Source organism: Numida meleagris, chromosome 1 (genome assembly GCF_002078875.1).
Source record: "Numida meleagris isolate 19003 breed g44 Domestic line chromosome 1, NumMel1.0, whole genome shotgun sequence".
Classification (NCBI taxonomy): domain Eukaryota; kingdom Metazoa; phylum Chordata; class Aves; order Galliformes; family Numididae; genus Numida; species Numida meleagris.
In genome coordinates, this window is record NC_034409.1 from 181,211,583 (window position 1) to 181,235,714 (window position 24,132).

General features: G+C 40.7%; 1 protein-coding gene across 2 annotated transcripts in view; it reads right to left on the reverse strand.

Moving 5' to 3' along the window:
* Nucleotides 1-24,132, reverse strand: part of ARHGAP42 (Rho GTPase activating protein 42) — a 165,600-nt gene that overhangs the window by 62,812 nt on the left and 78,656 nt on the right. For both annotated transcript variants that reach the window (XM_021381312.1, XM_021381309.1), the window contains exon 4: nucleotides 10,424-10,495. In XM_021381312.1, the coding sequence (XP_021236987.1) occupies nucleotides 10,424-10,495 (72 nt within the window). The remainder of the gene's footprint in view (nucleotides 1-10,423; nucleotides 10,496-24,132) is intronic.

The window sequence follows — 24,132 nt, forward strand, 5'->3', positions numbered from 1 at the left end:
TCTCTGGGCAGCCTGTTCCAGTGCTCCGTCACCTTTACTATGAAGAAGTTCTATGCACATTCATGTGGAACTTCCTATGCTTCCGTTTGTGGCCATTTCCCCTTGTCCCGTCCCCACAGACCGCTGAAAAGAGGCTGGCCTCGTCCCTTTGTCTCCCACACTTAAGATATTTATAAACATTAATAAGATCACCTCTGAGTCTTATTTTCTCAAGGCTGAACAGACCCAGGTCACTCAGCCTTTCCTCATAACAGAGGTGCTCCAGGCCCTTTATCATCTTTGTGGCCCTCCACTGGACTCTCTCCAGGAGATCCCTGCCTTTTTTGTACTGGAGAGCCCAGAACTGGACACAATACTCCAGGTGAGGCCTCACCATGGCAGAGTAGCGGGGGAGGATCACCTCCCTTGACCTGTGCTCTTTTTAATGCACCCCAGGATGACACCAGCCTTCTTGGCCAGCAGGGCACAGTGCTGGCTCATGGCCAACCTATCATCTACCAGGATCCTCAGGTCCCTCTCTGCAGAGCTCCTCTCCAGCAGGTGAGCTAAGAGAGAGAATTAATTTTCAGGTTCATAAAGTTCTGAAGAAATTTTTTCTTTTGTGATGTCTTCTGTACTGACAGATCCCACTATCAGGTAGTTTTCAATGTTTTCCCTGCAAGTGGAGAATCTTACAGCCATTTCATAATACTCTGTTTAATTACATCAGACATGGGTAGACAGAATATCCTTACTGGTGAAACTAAAAGAAGAAAAAAAACACTAGTTTGATGAAATCTAGAAATCTTTTGAAACTATGATGCAGCTACGATTAAGTGAGCAAATATAAGCGTTTGGCCTTGTGTTTGTAAGAAGCTATTTGTTTCTCTCCAAAAAGATGTCTCTTGAAATGGAAAAACAATATTCAAAGTTCCCAGCGCCGCTGTGAAAAGACATGCAAACCTGCCAATGCTGGCAGGTTACAAAGCAGGACACATTAGATCCCCTATTATTAAGCTGCAGATTTGCCGTGAGTTTATTTGGCGTTTGTCTATTCCAGGAGTAGTTGCTAGATGTCTGGGAATCTGTTAAATTCCTGCCCAAACAGCAGGACATGCTAAGTCTACACACGTAATTCGGTTTTATTGTTTTTACTGTCTACTAAATACAAAGTATTTTGGTAGAGTATCATATTTAGGTTATTATTCAGTGTGTTACTGAATACCGTTACAAGGATTCCTAGAAAAGCAGAAAGTGATTTTTAAAACTCTTAAGCAGGTTTAGAAGACTTTTCTGAAGTTGAAAATACTTTAATATAATAGCAAAGAGGGTCTCTAATTCCTAGCCAAAACCTAGCAACCTTAAATAATTTTAGAGTTACCCAAGCTGTTTAGGAATTCAGAAAAGAAGCTTGAATTAACTCTGTACACTTTATCAAAAATCATATGGTATAAGCTGTTTGTGTTATAAGCAATACAGATATTTTTAAACAAATCAATACCAGTACATATGCTGATTAGAAATTACACCAAACGATACAACTTCTGTGATGAAAGGAAAGGAATGAGCTCAGATGTGGGGCATATTCATCTTCAAAAATAAAAAGCAATTAGCAATAACGCATGTTGCGATTTGGAATATTCACAATGGCACCTACTCAGATAACTCTGTTACCATTAATGCTTACAAGATCAGACTCGAGAGGAGCTCTCTGCCCAAGTACAAAGCAGTAGCATTGTCTTTCTCATCACCTCGTTCAGGTATGGACATACAGAGTTTCCTAGAGTCATTAAAAGCATAAATTGCCTTTTATTGTTTCTGCTTCATTTGCATATGCACAAAATTCAGCTCAGCTCAGATGAGCTGACTGGCTCAAAGTGCCACAAATGTCCACAGGAACAGAGGAAAAGAAAAATTTACAAAGGACAATACTCAAGTGAACCAGTCTCAATCCTAAGGAACAGGCAGCTCCGATTTTGTTCTCATTTTCCACATTAGCACAGGTCTATGCAAGGTGAAACCTCTCAGCTTTACCAAGGTGTAGGCAGCCAGATATTGGCCCTTCAAGTTCAGTCGCCATACAACCCTATCATCCAACGCTGTGTCAATTTCTTCTTGCCTCAGCTGGAATGCTAGATTAGCTCACAAATAAAGTGTATTTCAGCAGTGCCTTGATGCACTTGTATTGTCTTCAATCTTGAAAGTGTACAAAGAGACCATTTCACCCTCAAAAAAACTGCAAAGAATGTAATGTTATGCAGATAAATGGATTCTGAAAGACTATATTTTACAACGTCATGTATTGCTTTACTTTAAAAGTATAAGATAAAAATATCTTTTTCTTAAGTAGTCATTCCTGTTTTTAAACACTCTTTGGGGATCTCTCCTGTTTGTGTCAAGTGATCTGCCAACATCCCTGACCTCCAGGCAGCAGCACATGTTCAACCCTGCTTGCATTCCCATGACACTTACCACGTCACTGCGACGTGACCACAGCTCTTATCTGAGGAGAACCAGAGGCATGTTATGAGAAAATTATGGAAAAAAAAAAAGGAAACAGTCTGGGGTTAATGTCAGAAGTGATTTTGTTTTGTTTTAAAAGCAGTTATTTTGAGTCTCTCTTGCGACACTGATAAAGGAACACAAACTCTCACTTTGGGGGGAAAAGCCATCCCTCCCCAGCGCCAAAGTTAAATTCAGCCAGCGTGCTCAGCTTATTTTGGAGGGAGGGACAATCTCTTGGACCACAGCATCCATCTGGAGTGACCCTTTCTTGGCCAGCTTGACAGGCACAAATTGTTCTGTGGCGGTTATCAATGATCTGCACTGTGGGATTGAGTGCATCCTCAGCAAGTTTGCTGATGACACTTAGCTGAGTAGTACAGTTGACACAATTGAAGGAAGGGATGCCATCCAAGGGGACCTGAATCTAATGTGGTTCAACAAGGACAAACACAAGGTGTTGCCCTTGGGTTGGAGCAATCCCAGATATGTGTACAAACTGGGAAAAGTACTCACTGAGAGATACCCAATAGAAAGGGACTTGGGGCTTCTGGTGGATGAAAAGCTGGGCATGAGCTAGCTGTGCTTGTGGCCCAGAGGGCCAAGTTCTGGATGCCCCATCTCTGCAGGTGTTCAAGGTCTAATCTAGTGGATGGCAACCCTGCCCATGACAGAGGACTGGAATTAGGTGATCTTTACGGTCCCTTCCAACCCATGTCATTCTATGATTCTGTGATTCAAAATAATAAAGTTGGTTCATATGGCAGAAAGATTTACTGGACCTCCCATATCTACATCAAGAGACCGTAAAGTCACAGATAATTATGCCCACTTTTCCAGCTGTTATTACCACTACACTTTGGAGGGTACCTATTTTATATTCACTGTGTGAAAAGTGGAATTGCTACAAATGGTAAAAGAGTGCATGTTAGTAAGTGCCCAGAGCCCTGCAGATCCTGCTCCACAGAGAGAACAAAACCCTGGATACAAAAAACAACACAAAAACATGCAGCATGGAGGGAAATCCATGGCAACACAGCCAAGTGTGTCAATAAAATGAGTTTCCATTTAGAATGTAAAACATTATTCTGCCATATGTGTGGAGTAATGACCCATAGACTCAACTTCATGTGAGTAATACCCAAACATAATAGAAGTATTTTTATGCTATTATCTTAAAAAATCCACAGAAGAAAAGGAAGCAGAGAAAGAAATCTTCATTTTCCCTACGATTGCTGCAAAAACCCCACAGTTTATAACAGAATTAGATTAACAGATTAATTGAGTCCTGTCCTGCTCCAGGCCATGGGCAACAGGACATGGGCAAGTGGACACTTCCTGTATTTCCCTTAAATTTTCCTCAAGACTCTTGAGGGTTCTCATTCGCAACCCAACCTAGAGACCTGTTTTTCCTCCTTAACCTTCAGAGGTGTAGAATGTCATCCCTCCCTACTGCGCCCACTTCCAGGCTAGGAGCAAGGGAAGAAAGGACATAACAGATGAGCCTAGCCAAGATATCCTACTGAGACTGAGAAAATTTTATTTTATTTTTTAATTGAAAACATTTGCCAAATCCTTCCTGCATCTAAGCTCTGATTAAGGGGTTTGGTTCCCCTGTGAACTGGAAATTAAGTCTGGAGGCAGTAATAGATGCCTTTGCTTGTACTTTTAATCACTGCACAGGAGGAGTGCAGCAGGATTACAGCAGCCGTGTGGGGTCAGGATGCAACCTCCCTGAATCCTTCAATGTGACACCGATTACTGTGGGCTGATTTAAATTAGCAAGGAAAAAGCCTTAATTTAATTTGAAAACTTGCATATTTGCTTATGTGTTTATGTTCCCTTGCTAGTTTTCAAAAGAAGGTCTGATGTAGGCTACCTACATTTACATTTTCTTTCATGAAATCGTAAACAGAATCAGAGAATCATCTAGGTTGGAAAAGATCTTCAAGATCATCAAGTCCAACCATCAGCTTGAACTACCAAGTCACATCACTAAACCACGTACATTAGTGCCATGTCCACACATCTGTTACACACCTCCAGGGATGCTGACTCTACTACTTCCCTGGGCATCCCATTCCAATGCTTGACCACCCTTTCTGTGAAGAAATTCCTCCTGATATCCAATCTAAACTTCCCCTGTGGCAACTTGAGGTCATTTCCTCGCATTCTATCGCTTTTCATCTGAAAAAAGAGACCAACCCTCATCTTGCTACAATCTCCTTCCAGGTAGTTGTAGAGAGTGATGAGGTCTCCCCTCAGCCTTCCCTTCTCCATGCTAAACAGCTTCAACTTACTTAACTATTTGTCATAGCTCTTGTTTTCTAGTTTTGTTTTACTAACCGTACATTTTTTAAATCAGTTATTCTTTTTGGCAATTAAAACACACTGCATACTTACTTAATTTCACTGATTAATACATTTATTTTAAGTCTTAATTTGCAAATATTATGGCAGAATATGCAAAATTAAATCATCCCTCTATAGTAAATAGGAAATGTATTTTTCCTAAATTTAAATCTGTCTGCTTCTGGTTGCAAATCAGAAGTTTCTTAAAGTGAAAAAATAAAAAATTACAGCTTCAGAAATTGTTTTTAGTCAGCCAGCCATACTAATTTTTAAGAAAAAGAATGCATTTAGGAGAATTTATTAAGACAAACTTTGCATGCAATCATTTAGTAGCCTCAGTTCATCCTGCTGACTAGTTTTTTCTTCCACTTTGTTCTCAGTCTGGTAGTTCTCCTTTATTTTGGCAATACCCCCGACTTAAAGCAATCCCAAGCACAACTGGATTTGGTATTGTCCATTACTGAAAGTAAAACAAAAGCCCTCAAGTTGCCCCTTGGGATCTTCTAATTACTAACTTCTTTCTCACCAGACAATCTCCCCCACAAACAAGACTCACCGCCCTTCCTCAATTAGCCAGTTCCTTTCACATATCATGTTTCTTATACTAATCTCTATCTAAGCTAAATTGTCTCAGGCAGTCTGCTTTAAATGCCCTGCTGAAACAGAGGGAGGTTTAATCCACTCCATTTCCCTGCCCGCAGAATCAGTTATTTTATCAAAAAGGATATCAGGTAACTCTGGCACAAACCATTTTTGAAAAATTGTTCTGCATATCAATTCAAGGCAGTTGGCCATCAGCTCTCCTGGCCTGGGCTGTGTTCCTGCTTCCTTCCCAGTCTCCTTCCCTCTCCAGTTTCGAATGACAGCAAAATGTTCCAAAACCAAGGGACACCAGCCCACGAGCAGCAGATGTGGCTTGTAATGAAACACATTCTGCCTTACCCACTAGAGCAAGGTCATTTGCTTTTCCCCATGAAAGAAATGCTGGGATTTCCAACAATTGCTATCATTTGATTAGGTATCAAGGAAAACAGTTCACTAAATGGACATTCTGGCATATCTCAGAGATCTTGGATATCTAGAACTCTGTTTTCAGAGATCTGACAAACTTAAATATATACGTATTTTGCTTTATGCTCCTCAACTTTGAGACCATACATGCAAGAAGCAGCGGCTGCACAACTACATCATGTGAGCACAGAGGCAAACACAGATGCAAGAAAATTAATCTAGCAATAAATGTGGACTTGTTTCCCAAGTAGAAAGGAATTCACAGCTTTGAATGAATGAATGAATGAAAGTAAATAATAATAAAAAAATAACCCTTCAGGCCAAAATAAATAACTTTATGAAACAAACAAATGGAACTGTAAGGAAGAAACAAAATGCTTCTTTTAAGTCTTAAAAACAAAATTGCTTCTGTTTCCTTTGATCTGATTTAAGTTACTCTAAAGGTCAACAAACATCGGAAGAAATATTGCTAAATACTGTACTGGATGAATAAAAAGAGTCATGAAAGTTTGGCTTTATTGCACACAGCCCATCACACAATGATCTCACCACCGTTACCAGCTGGGGACTTGCAGACCACATTTACCAAAAAAGGCCAACTGCTTCGTGCTTGAAATCTTTTCCCAGTTAGCTCACCAGGCTTTTGCTAGGATTTGTACAATAATTGCAGAGGTCATTTTTTTTTTCATGCTCAGATGGAGTAAATCAACAGGCTATCCAATGCAAAGCCGCGTTTGTGTAGTCTCTGGAGACAACTCAGCTTTACTTAAACTGAGTGTGTACAGAAAAGGAAGAACTGAAATATGTGCAATAAAAACAGAGGAGCAAGTAGTATAAATTGAGAAGAGCAAGTAATGCAGATTTGTATATTGTTAGTTTGATTACGAATACTAATGTTTAACGGGAAGTGTTTCTCAAATTTGCTGTGTACCTTCAGCTCTGTGAAATGCATTTGGATAATTGGTCTTCAATGTTATTCTTGTGGCATTCTAAAACACTTGAACTTTGCACTCTGAGTTTATGCTGTCCTTGTATTTGAAGTATAGCTTTGTATTGTCTACAGGATATATTTTATACTCCATATTCTCTTTGATTTCTGCAATCATATTTTTTGCCTAAACTTCTCATAGTTTTGAGAAAGGAATATAATATTTTCATTCCTTATATTAAACATGGCATTTACAGTAGCAAAAATCTTGCAAAGTTACTCATTATTATGATAAAATGGTGATCATCTTAGTGAAAAATGTCATTATTAAGTATCTTTTTCTTGTGTGTGTGTGTGCATTTGTATGGTGGGGAAGCAAGGGAGGACTGCTTGTTTTTCTCTCCAGCTGAGCCTTACCTAGGATTTCAGAAAGAAAGAAGCTGAGAAAGCCTTCTTCTAAAGCACTCTCTCTCCTCACGTTTCCTTTACTAAAACCTGAAAGTGACACCTAACATCATTTCTTACTACACATTTTAGTAAGATAGCTAACAATTCTTTGCCTTAAAAGAAGTTTTGAAACACAACTTAACAAAGTACAGAAATGAATAATTTCAAAGCTCAGTTCAAGAGAAATAATACAATGCTCACTACTGCTTATAAAATATGCTCTCGCAATGGAAGGCTGATCACAAAGACCAACTGCTTGCATCTCTAACTGCTGAAATCACCATTCCAAAGTTATATAGAATTAATCCTATTCTTGTGTGCCAAATCTCTTAAAATGTCAGTCTGTGAGATGGTATAATGCAAATTACTTGTAAATTCACCACTCGAGGAAGATCTAATGCTGGGGCTTTTTGAGGGTGAGAGAGATGGCAGAGAAATAGAAGTGTACTTGTTTTTCGCTATACAATTCTGCACTGTTTTAAGTTAATAGTGGGGAAAAGCAAGCCCAAACATGGTATAATAGAGCAGAAAGTAACACTTGTTTAGAGAAGACGCATTTAGAGAAGATCTCAAATAAAAAATGACATTCTTAGTATCCTGTGAAACTTGCTGCTGAAATCCAAATAACAAGAACACATTCAAGTTTCTTGTTTGTTACCAATTCACATCACCCTAGAGGAGTTCAGAGTTGTATCTCTGCACAAGTCTTCATAACTGCAGATAAATAAATAGCAGCCTGAACTCGTCCTGTATATACACAAGTTCATAAATTCTCAAGGTTTTAACCAAGTGAAAAGCAACAGAGGTAAATACTCTGACCATGTTCTCTATTTCACTAAAAGCAAGTTTCAACAAAACTTGAATTTCTTCTATGTTTCAAACTGGTCTTGTTATTTCTAGATTGTATGTTTCTATTTCTCAGAAAAAGAAAATCACAAGAAAAACAGCATTAAATGTAACTGATCACACATTTCTTTGTGTTGAATTTGTGTCTGTAGGTAAAAATCAGTTCAGAGGGATATGTATGAAACTGCTTGAGAGGTATGAAACTGACTAGCAGTAATGACATCAAGGTGTGCCAGAGGAGGTTCAGGTTGGATATTAAAAAAATTTCTTATCTGAAAGACTGGTAATGCATTGGAACAGGCTGCCCAGGGAAATGGTGGAGTCATCACCCATGGAGGTGTTCAAGAAACGTGGAGATCTGGAACTGAGGGATATGATTTAGTAAGTATGGTGGTGATGGATCGATGGTTGGCCTATACGATCTTAGTGGACTTTTCCAACCTTAATGATTCTATGATTCTTTGTGGGTGGCCTGAATCTCTCATGAACTTGAAACTTGAAAATTGAGTTCCATGAGCAGTGAAAGCAAATAGTTTATTTGACATTTTATAGAACAGTGAGCTGCAAGAGGTCTCTGTATGGTACTGATGTGTCAAGACAATATCCTACAGCACACAAAGCACACATAGTGTTGAATAATAAAATGCCCATTAGGCATGGGAAGGAGAGCGAGTAGCAGACCTAGGTTCTCCTGTACTCATTCAGTACACTGTTGTGTGACCACTGACAAATCAAACTGTTTCCCCAAATATTATAAAATGGGTCAATGTCCATACTTTTACTGGAGTGGATACAGAGAGGAGAAACTAACCCCTGTGATAAACTGAACAGAGAGGATTTGGTGTGTTCTGTAGAGCTCTGGAGTTAATCTTGAGCAATTGTTGATTCAAAAAACAAAGGAGTCATCTTCAGTTAGACTGTTAACATATTCTGATATCTACTGAGTGATACAATCTAAGGAGATGGAAGTGTCTCATATATACTTCTGCAGTACAGAAAGAAGATCTGCCTACAGATCCTTCTGATGTACCAGGACCATCAACGGCACAGCAGGTTAAGATTCAAACAGAGTTCTCAGCAGAGAAGAATGACATCCCTTAAGCTGTAGGAATACAAAATGAAATGGTAGCACAAAGAGCTGAACAACGCAACTACAACCTTCTGAGAACTAAAAATAGTTTTGTGCTGCGATTACATTTTGATTTGTGCAGTGCAGTAAACAAACTCCCACCCCTGCTTCTTACAGCAGCAGGGTGGGACAAGAAAAGAATGCTGTTGTACACAAAAACACATCAAGCAAGAAGTTAAAACCCATCAATTTCAGAGAAAGCCGACCTCAAGTTCACTGCGAAAATTCTTCTCAAACGTTTACTTAGTTCCTGTGTGGAAGCGGTTTCATCTGTTTCCTACACATTCCCATCAGCAGTATCAGCAGTACAAAAAGCATAAGCCTCAGTCTCTCCAACATCTCTGCTTTCCCTCTGAGGCTGCTTTAGCACAGCACAGACACAACCTCAACTACAATATCAAAGATTTTCATTTAACCTTACAGACGGAAAGCTTCCCAGAACATTTTATGAGTGATACAAAATGCTTCAGAACTAGCATATTTATGTAGACAGAAGGAAAGGTTATTAGCCATACCTCTAATTGACTATCACAGACTCTGCATCTCTGTGATCAAAGTAGTCACAGAAAACCACTTAAAAATCCTGCATCGGACTGAAAATAGCTCTTCTAGTCTAAGTTTATTCAGACATCTTTTTCCCCAGTAACATCAGATTTTGTGACTTCTGAACCCTCATAGAGGCAGTCAGCACTATTTGACTAGTACACATAAGAACTGGCTCAATTTACCAACTGCAGCACTTCCACCAGGGGGAGATCTCTGGGCAATATACAGATAGCAATCATCACGCTGCATCAGCTGTGTGAGGTGGAGAGAGAAGTCAGATGCAAAGAGTATGTCTACAGCACAGCAATTTCTCTTGGTTGTTATACAGCATCCACGTCAGGGTCACTGCAGCCATGGCAAATGTTTGAATCCTCTGTGGTTCTGCGATATTCAAGGTGTAAAGTAACACAAATGCAGACATCAAGAAAGAAACCCAAATTCAGATGATAAGAATGTGCAATACAGTAAACAGTAAGAGTTGAGCCCTGTGCATATGCTCAGTCTTTAACTCCAAATCCAAATTATCTCCTTCTCTGAAGCAACTAATTCCATCAAATTTACTAGAGATTATGAGGATGGCATCAAATATATTTGAATACATATGCCTGCCTTCAGTCCAGCTTTCAAAACATATTCATAAAATAAACAGGAAATTAAAAAGAATTCTTTCAACAACCACTTACTTTTGCTGCTCCTATTTGTTCTTTACGAAACTTCTCCAGTGGTGCTATGAGCACATCATTCGCGTTCTGGATCTGAAAAGTTAAACACAAAGCATATCTATTCAATATAGAGCATTTGAAGAAATTGGAGTCACTCTATTTCTGCCAATGTACAAGATGGAAAAATCCATGTCCATAACATCCTGGTAACAGCATATGGATAGAGTTCAAATAATGTTAACTTCTTTACATAAAACTTAATGCATATGTGCTCACTGGTCTGTTAGGTGACATTTTATTGAACTACTAGAGCAATTGTGGAATTTTGGAAGCTTAATTTTAGGAAAGCCGATTTCCACTTCCTCAAGTGGTTAGTCAACAAAACCCCCTGGGAATCTGTCCTCAGAGACAAGACAGTGGAGCTGAGATGGCAGATCTTTAAGGTAACTTTCCTTAGGATACAAGAGCTCTCCATCCACAAGTGTAGGAAGGCAGGAAAAGAAGGCAAGAGACCAGCATGGCTGAACTGGGACCTGCAGGTTAAACTGGTGAGCAAGAAGAAAATGCACAGGCAGTGGAAGCATAGACAGGTAAGCTATGAGGAATATAAGGATGCTGTTAGGCTGTGTAGGGATGGGGTCAGGAAGGCCAAGGCCCAACTGGAACTGGACTTGGCAAGGGGTGCAAAGAAGAATAAGAAAGGTTTCTACAGGTACATCAACTGGAAAAGGAAAGCAGAGAAGAATGTACCCTCCCTAGTGAGAAACAGGCAGGCTGGTAACAACAGACGAGGAGAAGGCTGAGGTATTCAACAACTTTTTTGCCTCAGTCTTCACTAGTGACTGCTCTACACACAGCCCTTGAGTGAATGGTTTGAAGGTGGGAACTAGGGGGAGCATTGCTCCTCCCACTGTAAGTAAAGATGAGGTTCGCAACAGCCTGAGGAACCTGAACATCCATAGGTCTACGGGTCTTGATGAGATGCATTCCAGAGTCCTCTGATGGAATTAGCTGATGTAGTCACCAAGCCACTCTCAATGATATTTGAAGAGTCATGGCGGACAGATGAAGTCTCTGGTGACTGGAAAAAAGGTGATGTAGCACCCACTTTTAAGAATGGTAGAAAAAATCACCCAGGGAATTACCGATCTGTCAGCCTCATCTCAGTGTCAGGGGATGTCATGCAGCAGATCCTGGAAGCTATGCTAAGGCACATGGAAGAGAGGGAAGTGATATGGGATAACCAGCACAGCTTCATCAAGGGCAGGTCCTGCCTGACCAACCTTGTTACTTTTTATGATAGTGTAACTGTGTCAGTGGACAAGGGAAGAGACACTGATGTCATCTATCTGGACATCAGCAAGGACTTTCACATTTTCCCCCACAACATCCTTCTTCCCAAATTGGAAACATATGGATGTGATGAGTGGACTCTTCAGTGGATGAGGAACTGGTTGTGAGATCACACCCAGAGAGTAGTGGTCAAAGGCTCAACGTCCAGATGGAGATCAGTGACAAGTGGTATTCTTCAGCGGTCAGTACTGGAACCGGTGCTCTGTAACATCTTCATCAATGACATTGGCAGTGGGATCGAGTGCATCCTCAGCAAGATTTCTGATGACACCAAGCTGTGGGGTTCAGTTGACACACCTGAGGGAAGGGATGCTATCCAGAAGGACCTAGAGAGGCTTGAGCAGTGGGCCCAGTTGAACTTCATGAGGTTCAACAAATCCAAGCGCAATGTCTTGCACCTGAGTCATGATAACCCCCACTATCAAGATAGGGGATGAAAGGATGGAGCACAGCGCTGCCATAAATGACTTGAGGGTACTGGTGGATGGGAAGCTGAACAGGAGCCAGCAATGCGCCCTTACAGCCCAGAAAGCCAACCGTATCCTGGGTTGCATCAAAAGGAGCGTGCTCAGCAGGTTGATAGAGGTGATCCTTCCCCTCTACTCTGTGCTGGTGAGACCTCACATGGAGTACTATGTCCAAATGTGGAGTCCTCAGTACAGGAGAAATGTGGACCTGTTAGAGCGTGTCCAGAGAAAGGCCACAAAAACGATCCAAGGGATTCAACATCTCCCCTACAAGGGCAGGCTCAGAGAGCTGGGGCTGTTCAGCCTGGAGAAGAGAAAGCTCCGGATAGACCTGAGAGGAGCCTTCCAACATTTAAAGGGAGGTTATAAGAAAGAAGTTGACAGACTCTTTAGCAGAATCTGTTGTGATAGGACAAGGGGAAATGGTTTCAAACTAAGAGAGGGGAGATTTAGACTGGATCTAAGGAAGTAGTTTTTTTACAGTTAGGGTGGTGAGGCACTGGAACAGATTGCCCAGAGAGGTGGTAAATGCCCCATCCTTGGAAACATTCAAGGTCAGGCTGGACAGGGCTCTAAGCAAAGTGATCTAGCTGTAGATGTCCCTGTTCATTGTAGGGGAGTTGAATTACATGGCCTTTAAAGGTCCTTTCCATTTCAAAAGATTCTACGATGCTGAAATGAATTGTAATGAATAATGTAATATGTTTAACTGCAACATAAAAAAGGGTTTCCCAGTATTTTACTTCCACTTCTTGCATCTTGCCTAAAATCAGAAAATGAAAACTTCCAGGAACATGTCTTGGCAGAGCAGAGAAGACAAACATAATAGGAATGACACTATTTCCTAAAAAAGCTTATGTTTACAGAACATGAAGCTTTGACAGCTGAAACTTTTCAGTTATCTCTTTGGATTATATATCTAGTTATCCTGAACAGAGGAGAGTAGCTCAGATAGCTCTAAAAAGCAAAGTGGACAGTTTAAAAATACTCCAGATTGGATACTGTTATTTACTAGTTTTTAAATTAAGATGTCCAGCAGTTATTTTTATTACTTTAACCTGAACCAGGATTACTCATGAATCACAATCTTCCCCTTGGCTTTTGTGTATTTAGTGTAAATTTAGTCCAGTGAACGCCTCTCTGAAGATTGCTCACAGTCCTGACCACCCTAAATGGTTCCTGGCCATATGGGCAGGCCTTGCACAGGCAGTACAATCCTAATGCCAGTCAAGCCACTGTGCCCCTAACCCTAAAATGCAGCTTGACTCAACCTTGTGCCTTTTCAGAATGACAGAGCAGTCAAATGAACTGATTTTATCAAGAAAAATGAGAAGAAACATTACATGCAACCCAGGCTTTGTGACTATGACACGAGTCACACAGCATTAGACCCTCTCTACAAAGGGTGTCTTCACCTTCTTTTCCTTCTTAAAACAATTTTCTACCCATTTATTATTGTATTGAAGACAATAAATATTTATATGTATCATTATTATCAGCATTTTCTTCTATAAACACAAGTTTTCTACCTTTCAGGAAGAACAGTTCTCTATTTTTTTTACTCCAGCTTCATAGTCAAAGAACCGCATCTCCCCAAAAACGCCTCATTCTGTACAAGCATACATGCGTCCTGAAAACTGCCAACATATCAGAAATAAAGCACAATAAAACACATGACAATATTCTATTGTACTAACTTCAGGCTTTCTGCATGAGCAGCTCTTTTGCTCCTCACCCATCCAGTCCTCACCACACTCCTCACATTCCATGCTGAGGTTTTGGCACGTCTAGAGGTCTGGGCAAAGTTAACGTATGTGTATCTAAGCCAAATGTGAATGAATAAAGCTCTTGTAGCTCTTCCAATAATTGATAAGTTACATTGTCATGAGAGCAGGAAAACTTCCCAGAGGGCTGCAATAATAAACATATAGAACAAAACCATCAAAACACATTTTATTTCCTCCCAAACCTAAAGTTACAATTTGGAAGATTACAGAATCACAGAGCTTTGGAAGTCAGGACTCGCTCTGACGTCCTGAAGTAACTAAGCCCAAGACAGTGCAGACAACACATGGTGTGTTTGATGATGCAGTGATCAAAATGGGCTACGTTAAGATTAAAAATCAGGCTCTGGGGATAAGGAGCAAGATGGCTTCAGTGAGTTTTTGCGGTATTCAACATATTCCATTGGTCTGACTGGAACAAATGGCAAGGCTACATCATTCTCCAAGCTGACGTTTCCCAAAAATATATAGACTCACAGCCAACGACTATCTCTCTGAGACTCAACACTTTCTACAAGGCAAAGTGCATGCACCTAACAGAAGATAACTCTTATCCCAAGGATCCCTGTATAAGTAAGGCAGATTAAAATTATCAGGGTGCAAAAATGTTAAAGACTTGCACACTATCAGTCGGAATTGCAGTGCACACATCTGGAAGCAGCTGCTGGAAGCTCTAAGAGCTCACAGACCATGCACATGGCTTTTGGATTACACAAAGGCTCACTGGAGTCACTGGGGCAGAAGTATGGATTCATCTTTTCTTTCTTTTAATGCACAAAAGTAAGGTTTTACACTATCAGAGTAATTCCTATACACACCAACAATATAGTAACTATCTCATTGCTCAGTTAAGAGGTATTCATATTACTGAATCACTACTACAGATGGCATCAGCCATTGCCAGTCTTGCAGCTAGTCACTGTCACTCCAAACTAACTCCCAGCAGAGCTGAATTCACCTCTTCACTTCACTTGAAGCTATCGTATTTAGGCAGCCTCCATGCCATATACTGCCTCCCTGGCAGCCTTGAAGTGATGGAAACATGATTATCACCAGCCTCACTCAACTCTCATGCAAAGTGAATGAAACCTTTAGGGAAAGGAGAAACCTGTGCCAAGCAGGCTATGAGTGGACAGTGGGGATCACAGAAGTAATTAAAAGTCACACATCCATTGAGGCTGCCAGATTTCAAGAACCATTTGGCCAACGCTCTCAGAAATATAGTCTTAATTTGGGGTGGTCCTGTGTGGAGCCAGGGCTTAGAGTTGATGGTCCATGTGGGCTCCAGATTGGGATATTCTGTAATTCCATGATTCTACAAGTCAGGGTCTGTGCTTAGCCACATCAACAGAACATGCTGCAAGTTCATCCCTGGCTGGAAGCCTCTGCTGACCAGAGCCTGGTGTGGCAGGTCACCTCCTGGCAAAGCTAAGAGCTAGACAAGTGGTGGGTGGTTGATGTGGGAGGTATGTGCCAGATTTGCACAGATTTTCTGCATCTCATCAGCTGGATCACACGGCACTGCCAGCTTCACTACACTAAGACTGTTGTCAAATGCCACCAGCTTCTGCCTCGCTTTTGGAAACTACAAATTCAGGGGAAAGATATATACTTTTTGCGTCATGCATTTATTTATTCATTTATTTTCATTACTGATTTCTTTCACTGTAGTTACTGTAAATCAGTTAACTTATTAAGCATTAAAAATTGACTAAAGCCAACCCACTAAAGTTTGGAATCTAATCTTCCCACAACCATTTCTGTAACAATCCAATTACTTTAGAAAATCTGGAATTTTCCCTGTGTGTCTCTAATACAGTAACTTTCTTCCTGCCAAGATGACAATCCCTTTCTTACTCTCTTATTGTAGCAGGCTGAAATCACAGACACTTGGAACAGGGAAACCATGCCAAAAAGTCTATAATGGTTTCTGTAAATAGTAACTTCAGAAATGCATGCCGTGTTTAAAATACAGATCTTTTCCTTAAAAGCTTATTCAGATTAGTCACACCTGTAGTGAAATTATACTCTCTTGATCCAGTGCAATTACTGAATGGTGCACAGCTCCATCTGCCCACATGGCTAACATACAGCAGTCAATTCAATAATGGGCTACTTTCTCTAGTTTGTAAAACACACAGTTTCCTCCATGGGAAAAAAAAAAAGACAAAATGAAAAGAAAAAGAATCTCAGTATCAGTTCAGCAGTTTTTTCTAAATTAAGATGCTAGACATAGTAGACAGCCACAATAAAAAATGTTACTTTGACAACTGAGAAAACTACATTAGGTAGACCTAGTAAAAAATAAATTGATTTTTTATAAAAAAATCAACATTCTCACTTTGCTACATATAAATCCTTCCATTTAGCATTATTGCTAAAAGTAGCATTAAAATAAGTACCACTAAAATCACACTGAATTTGTAAAAAATACTTGGAAAAGAACCATTCAAAATTTGAATACTTTTTCTCAGCCAGCTTTGACAATTTTTGAGGTCATCTTCAGTCAGGATAGCTGCAACATTTCACTAAGCTCTGACACCCCTCGAGCCAACACGGTGAATCACCTTAAGCTGCCTCTTCTTCTATCTTTCCAACCTATTCCTTTTTCCTTCAAGAAGCTTGCTATTTTCACACATCACAGTGAAAGTCCATACCTATACCTGGGAACACTATTGACTAACAATTTTTTAAACTATTCTTCTTCTCAGTGAACACAAACCCATGGGCCCTGACAGGATGGATGCATCCACATGTGCTGAGGGGGCTGGCAGAAGTGATTGCCAAACCACTCTTTATCATTTTTGAGAGGTCATGGAAAACAGGAGAGGTGCCTAAGGACTGGAGGATAGTCAATGTTACGCCAGTCTTCAAAAAGGACAAGGAAGAGCCAGGAACCTCCAGGCTAGTCAGCCTCACCTCCATCCCTGGAAAGGTGAGGAAACAATTTACACTGGATGCCACCTCCAAGCAATTGGAAGAAAATAAGGCTATCAGGAGTAGTCAGTGTGGATTCACCAAGGGAAAACCATGATCAACCAATCTGGTAGCTTTCTAGGATGTCATGATTGGCTGGGTAGATGTGGGGAGAGCAGCTGATGTTGTGTACCTTGATTTCAGCAAGATGTTTGACACTGTCTCCCATAACATCCTTGTAATGAAGCTTAGGAACTATGGGATAGATGAGGGGACAGTGAGGTACATTGAGAACTGGCTGACTGGCAGAGCTCAGGGGGTTGTGATCAGCAGCATGGAGTCTAGTTGGAAGCTCTAACTAACAGTGTTCCCAGGGGTCATTGCTGGGTCCACTCTTGTTTGACATCTTCATCAGTGGCCTGGATAAAAGGACAGAATTCACCCTGCTGTTTGCTGATGATACACAGCTGGGAAGAGTGGCTGACTCATCAGAAGGCTGTGCTGCCATTTAGTGAGACCTCGACAGACTGGAGAGTAGGGCAGTAGAAGAACCTGATGAGGTTCAACAAGGGCATGTGTAGAGTCTTGCACCTGGGGAGGAATAACTGCATACTTTAATCCAGATTAGGGGCTGACCTGCTGGAGAGGAGCTCTGCAGAGAAGAACCTGGGTGGCCTGGTGGACAACAGGTTGGTCACGAACCTGCAGTGTGCCCCTGTGGCCAAGAAAGCCAATGGTGTCCTGGGGTGTACTGTAAAGACTGTGGCCAGCAGATCGAAGGAGGTGATCCCTCCCCCCCTTCTACTCTGCCCCAGTGAGACCACATCTGGAGTACTGTGTCCAGTTGTGGGCTCCTTGGTTTAAGAAAGACAGGAACTTCTGAAGAGAGTCCAGGGGAGGAAGTCTTCAGGGGAGTCCACAAAGATGATCAGGGGCCTGGAGCATCTCCATGTGATGAAAGGCTGAGAGACATGGGACTGTTCAGCCTGGAGAAGGGAGGAGAGTGAGACAGAATTTTATCAATTCTTACAAATAGCTAAAGGGTAAGAGTCAAGTGGATGGAGCTCTTTTCTGTAGTGCCCAGGGACAGGACAAGGGGCAAGAAACACAAACTGGAAGTTCCATCTGAACACGAGGAAAAACTTCTTTACTTTGAGGGTGACAGAGCACTGGAACAAACTGCCTAGAGATTTTGTTGGAGTCTCCTTCTTTGGAGATATTCAAAGCCTGCCAGGATGCTTTCCTATGCAACCTTCTCTAGGGATCCTGCTTTAGCAGAGGGTTGGACTAGATGATCTCCAGAGGTCCCTTCCAACCCCTGCGATTCTGTGATTCACTAGAAGTGTCAATCATCAACAGAATGAAGAAAAACAAAAATCAACATCAACTGACACACAGAAATCAGAATTGTTATAACATGTTAGAAAGTGAAGAAAATATTTTGTAAATACACCTGAACATTTCCAGTCTTAGATTTTCCTAAATTTAAGATGATATTAACCAGTTTTCTGTGGCATACTGTATTACATAAATTGCATTACATAACTCACATTTCTGTCTAATTTTGAATTTATTTTGCTTGTATGTATTTGTCTCAACACAAATTTGTATGTTGTACACAATATAAGCACTACAGAATAAGCACTATGCAAATTTGTATTTGAGACAGATGATTTCTTGCGCACAGATATTTTATGCAAGTAATTCAAAATAAACGAATAAAAAGTTTTATAGCAGAACATATCATGCCTCTGATTTCTGTTTATAAAACATTGAATTCTTTGAACTGAATATTTTTGTTTGTTTTGTTTTACCACTGTGAATAAAATTAACTTTTTTGACTCCTGTTTTCCCATCTCCCATGGAAAGACATGGACATTTTGTTCTGACAGCACCTTGGGAAGTTCTCTAGTTCAGCACCCCTGTTCAAGCTCCACTCAGTACCGAATGTGAACCACATTGTCCAAGGATTTGTCTTGAAACCCTCCAAGGACAGACACTGGCCTCTCTGGGCAGCCACCTCTAGCGCTCGAGCACACTCCTGGTGGGATTTCCTTACATCAAGTGGGAATCTTTGGTTTTAATTTGCCTTCCTCCTCCTCCTGTGTATTGCTGTTCACTGCACATGGCTACTCTTCAATTAAATATAAAGTATGGTAGCCAAGAGACAGCAACTTATGGTTTTGCAATATGAGCCACTTGAGCCATGTGGGAGTGCAATTGTGCCATACTGCAGCCACTCAAGGAATGTGAATGAACGCAGGCAATGTTGTAGGACCAAGGGCTGATGGTCTTCTTTTCAACAGAACAGAATCAACTCTAGCTCTAAGTTTAGATAGTTGGTGACAACTATCAGTTGTCAAACTAGCAGTTTGTTCTTCCACTAGTCTTCTTTATCTTTTACTTGAGACCAGTGGATGTAAACAGAAATTTCACTGAAACACTGACACAGCTGCTTATTCATTATTCAGTACTAGCAATATGGATGCAGAAATATTAAACTCTGAAGTTTGTAACAAACCCTGAACTTCACCTAGCAAACTACAAATGTTGAATCACAGTAGAACAAGTAAAAATAATTCCTCTTAAGCTGTAGATTTGTATTTGTAGGGTTAAAGGCTTCAAGTAGCTTACAGAGAGAAGTAACTAACAGGATTCCCAATGGACCAAAAAAGGCAGCAAAAATATCAAGTGAGGCAATTCTGAGTGACAGAATAAATAATTACACCAGTTCATCTGAATTACAGTAGGATGCTTTAACTAAGAAAAAATGTGCATATTTTGCATCGGTGAAAAAATACTGTAACTTTAAATCTCCTACAAGTATTTTTCACTACAACACAGAATTACCATGCTGGCATACTGGATAAAAAACACATTTCTCTTAAATATTGAATGAGTCATGGGTTCTGAATGCTGACGAACACTGGTTTGACTCATGTTAGTATAAGGCTCTTAGAAAATACCAATTAAAATCATTCAAACAAGAAAACAAATCTAATAGCAAATATATTCACAGTAATGCATTACCAGTGTAGAAATGTATTGCTTTTCTTGACAAGAAATGAATAATAGAATTTGGAATAATTTCCCTACATCTTAATAATTCCCAACATCACGATCTATCAGATGAAAAAAAAACAAAACACCCTTCTTTGAGTATGTGGCATGTATCAACAGCTCCTAATCAGTACAACTTCAAATGCAACAACAGAGACCAAACACAGACAACTAGGCATTTACATAATTTAGTTATAGATCAGGTTCACATGCTACAAAGTATGTAAACATGTCATCGTGAAACACTAGTCATGTATTTAACACCTCAGTTTTTATTCTGAAAGCTAAAAACTATAAATATTGCATAAACTTAATAACGTGCATTTCAGTGCCTGTACCTACTACTTGATCTACGTAGGACAAATATTTTTATTGCTTGTACAGATAACTGTACACAGTCAAATCACATACAAAGAAAATAATATATTTGAAGCTTATTTTAATCCCTCTCACTTTTACAGAAACAATATTCAAGCTTGTGATCATTTTCTAAAAATGTCACTACCAGTACCAGTTATTTCAAGCAAAGCTGAAGTTCAGATAACGTTAACACAGGCTCAAGAGATCACAAAGTTTTAACTACAGTTTTAAAGATAATTCTTATGGTGTCCTCTTAAAACACTAGAGGACAAAACATTCCTCCAAAGAACAATGTGAAACAGGAATTGAACTTCAAATGTTAGGCCCTGGCACAGCCTGCCCAGGGAGCTGTGGGTGCCCCATCCCTGGAAGGCCGCTATAAGGTCCTTACGAAGCCTTCTCTTATCCAGACTGATGGAATTCTTACAACCTCACATAAAAGCTCAAATGTCTCTGGAATGCAAAAAATTCCAGTGGGGACCCCAGGAATGATCCTGACACCACCAGAGCTCTCTGCCTCAGTACTCAGATGTGCCTTATCCCCACCTTTGCAGAAGTGCCTCACTGGAGGCAATAGTTAATGCCCACCCAGGCACTAGGTCTGCATCCCACAAGTCTTCACTTTTTTCCCTCTGTCCTCCTTCAAGATGCTGCAACTCCAGCCAAGCGGGAGACCTCCAACTGTACAGAGTTTGTTTCCCCCGTAAAGTCAAATCCCACAACAATTAGGCATTCAGTGTGCCCTGCTGCCCTTCCAGACATGTGACTGTCCTCGCCTACCACAGAACGGCAAAAGAAAATTCTAAAAGGTGTGTGTTGCAGTAACAGAAACAGAAGGGGAAGTAAAGATCAAAAAGCTACTTTTTAACTCAGACATAAAGTTCTGTTAACCCCTTCTGTTCAAGTAAGCTGTTACAGAAATTTATATTACTGTGTACACTGCAAGACAATGTATCTTTCACACGTCACAGTAATAATACTGCTCTCTAAAAACCTGCATATTTTCCTAGTTCTTCTCACTCTGCTTCCATGCAGAATAAGAGACCACAAAATTAACAGTCCACCAAGGTGGCATTAATCTTAACTCTTCCCCTGCCAATCTGCAGCCCAAGTAAGCTACAGGGCACATCAGGTGGGGAATACAATGTCAGCAGTACTAAAAGAAGGAAATGAGATTCCTAGGCTGAGAAGAAAGGGAAACATTTCATCATCCTCCAGAGTGAGAGAAGCACCATTTTCTGTACTAATGGAACAAAGAAAAGCGAAGGACCTCAGTGAGGGAAGGCAATTCAAGGATTACTTCCGGAATCACACTTGGATGGGGAAGAGGAAAAAAAAGAATCAACTGTCTGGCTCATGCTAAGATTGCTTAATGCAGTATATAGCAAGCCAACCTTTCAGAGAGTCTTGTGACAAAGTTTGTGATCATTCATTAACTAGATGTGATCTTATTCCATAGACTGAAGAGAATATAAAAATCCTTCAGTGATTCTGCTCCCATTTGGCAGTTTCCTTAGTTTCTCTCAAATACCAGGTGGAGAAGAAAATGTTACTGTTCACAATCAACACATTTTGTGAGCTTGCTGGCAGAAGTGATTGAGTACACATCTTTTCAGAAATACTCCATCTAACCAGTTTTTCTGTTTGTTTGTTTTGAGCACAGCATGTAATACAAAATTATTGTTTAAAATATTTCCATCATATCAGGAGATGTAGTGAGTACCTATCAAATAAAGCACAATCACTCTCAAGCGTCTTGCCTTTTTTGGGGGGGTACCTCGATCCCCATGGCAAACTCTAACATTTACGGTCCTTCAGCTACTCCCAAACCTCAGTGCCCAGCAGGAGTAGTAACCTGATTCTTTCACTTGCAGTGGAGGAACTAATATCGTCCTCATGTGCAATGACTGTGGAGCAGAATTTTCTTTCCTTCCCCCAGAAGATGAGGTTTGTCTTCTAAGATTTGAAGACCTGCACCTGAGAATTCTCTGTACTAACACTGGTTAACCTTCTTGGAGCCAAACCATAACAGAGAAATATGAACTGTAAGGGCTGGCATTAAGAGACCTGAGAATGGAAAGTCTTTATATGTTCCTGTAACAGCTCCCTCACAAAGTCTGGGAAATGACCTCTGACAGAGGACACTTCCATCTCCATAACACAACACCAGTACCAGTAGTCTCAAGGAGTTCCCATGCAATTCACTCAGCATCAGACACACAGTGTCTGCACTTGATACAAGCATACAACTTCCCTTTCCAGTCAGTGGAGTTAAAGAAGCACACAATTCCCCTTCAGACAACTTAAAGACAGGAAGTCATCACATCACTGGATTATCTGCAACCAAACTCAGCAGTCTGTATCTCCACTTCCTAGTAGGTAATTCTGAGTAGAAGTACAAAGCCTAAATATTATTATTATTTAGCTGTTTCCAAAAGAAAGCAAATGAGTATCTGGGCCACTGGGTCTGAAGACTGCTTCTACTCAGGGGATACTGCTAACCCACTTCAAGTTTTATTCCCCAAAGAAATCCGGGCCAAGGCAGAAGAGTCACTGCTCAGCAGAAAGCTGCTAGATTCAGCAGAGCCAGCATAAGCATCACAGACATTACATGATTCATAAGGGTTCCTGTGAAGTAACGCTTGGTCCAAAGTCACAGTCACAATGGTACATGTTGTAATACATGTCTAATATGTAACTCAACAGCTGAGCAACAGATGCAGTCATCACCCCCAAATAATCAAGAATAAATTACCAAAGAACTACAACCAATGAAACAAGGTAACAAATGACTTCCTTTAGGAATTAAAAAAACAGTCAAATCAATTTTAACAGAATTCTCCGAAGAGGGGCTAAGTGGGTCCTATGCAAATTAAAAATTTTTAAAGTATACTAGGTAACATAGAATATAGCTAATTCTTAAGCACAAAATAAAGTGGTTTTATACATCTCGATTTCATTTCATTTATTTAATTTCCAATGTAGTTATTACAGATAGCATCATTTGATATATATGTGGTAAGCTGAATCAGGTACATTCAAAACCTCCTGTCTGATTTATGCCATGTTGCATGGTAAAGTCCAAGGTTGCCATTGCAGATCACTTCTCTTAAGATGACTCAGTCTCAGAAATGAGTGTTCTGCCTTGCACCATGGGGTCCTGCTGCTGCACGCTGCTCCTGCTGCCCAGGATCTCTGTCACTGACAGGTATGAAGTGACCCCACTCCCCAGCTGGCTTTGGGATATGGCAATTGCTGCATGTCTGAGAAGGACAAGACTGACCCAGGGAAACAAAAAACCCAGGTCTTCAGAAATCAGAACCTCCTACCATCTGATCCCATGCACTTAACTCTTTCACAGAAACATCTTCGGGATTGAGTGCACCCTCAGTAAGTTTGCAGACGACACCAAGTTGGGAGGGAGTGTTGATCTGCTGGAGGGTAGAAAGGCTTTACAGAGGGACCTGGATAGACTGCATCGATGGGCCAAGGTAAACCGTATAAGTTTCAACAGGACCAAGTGTCGGGTCCTGCACTTTGGTCACAACAACCCCAGGCAACCCTACAGGCTTGGGGAGGAGTGGCTGGAAAGCTGCCTGATGGAAAGGGACCTTGGTGTGCTGATGGACTGTCAGCTGAATATGAGCCAGCAGTGTGCCCAGGTGGCCAAGAAGGCCAATGGCATCCTGGCTTGGATCAGGAATGGTGTGGTGAGAAGGACTAGGGAAGTAACCCTGCCCCTGTACTCAGCACTGGTGAGGCCCCACCTCAAGTACTGTGTTCAGTTTTG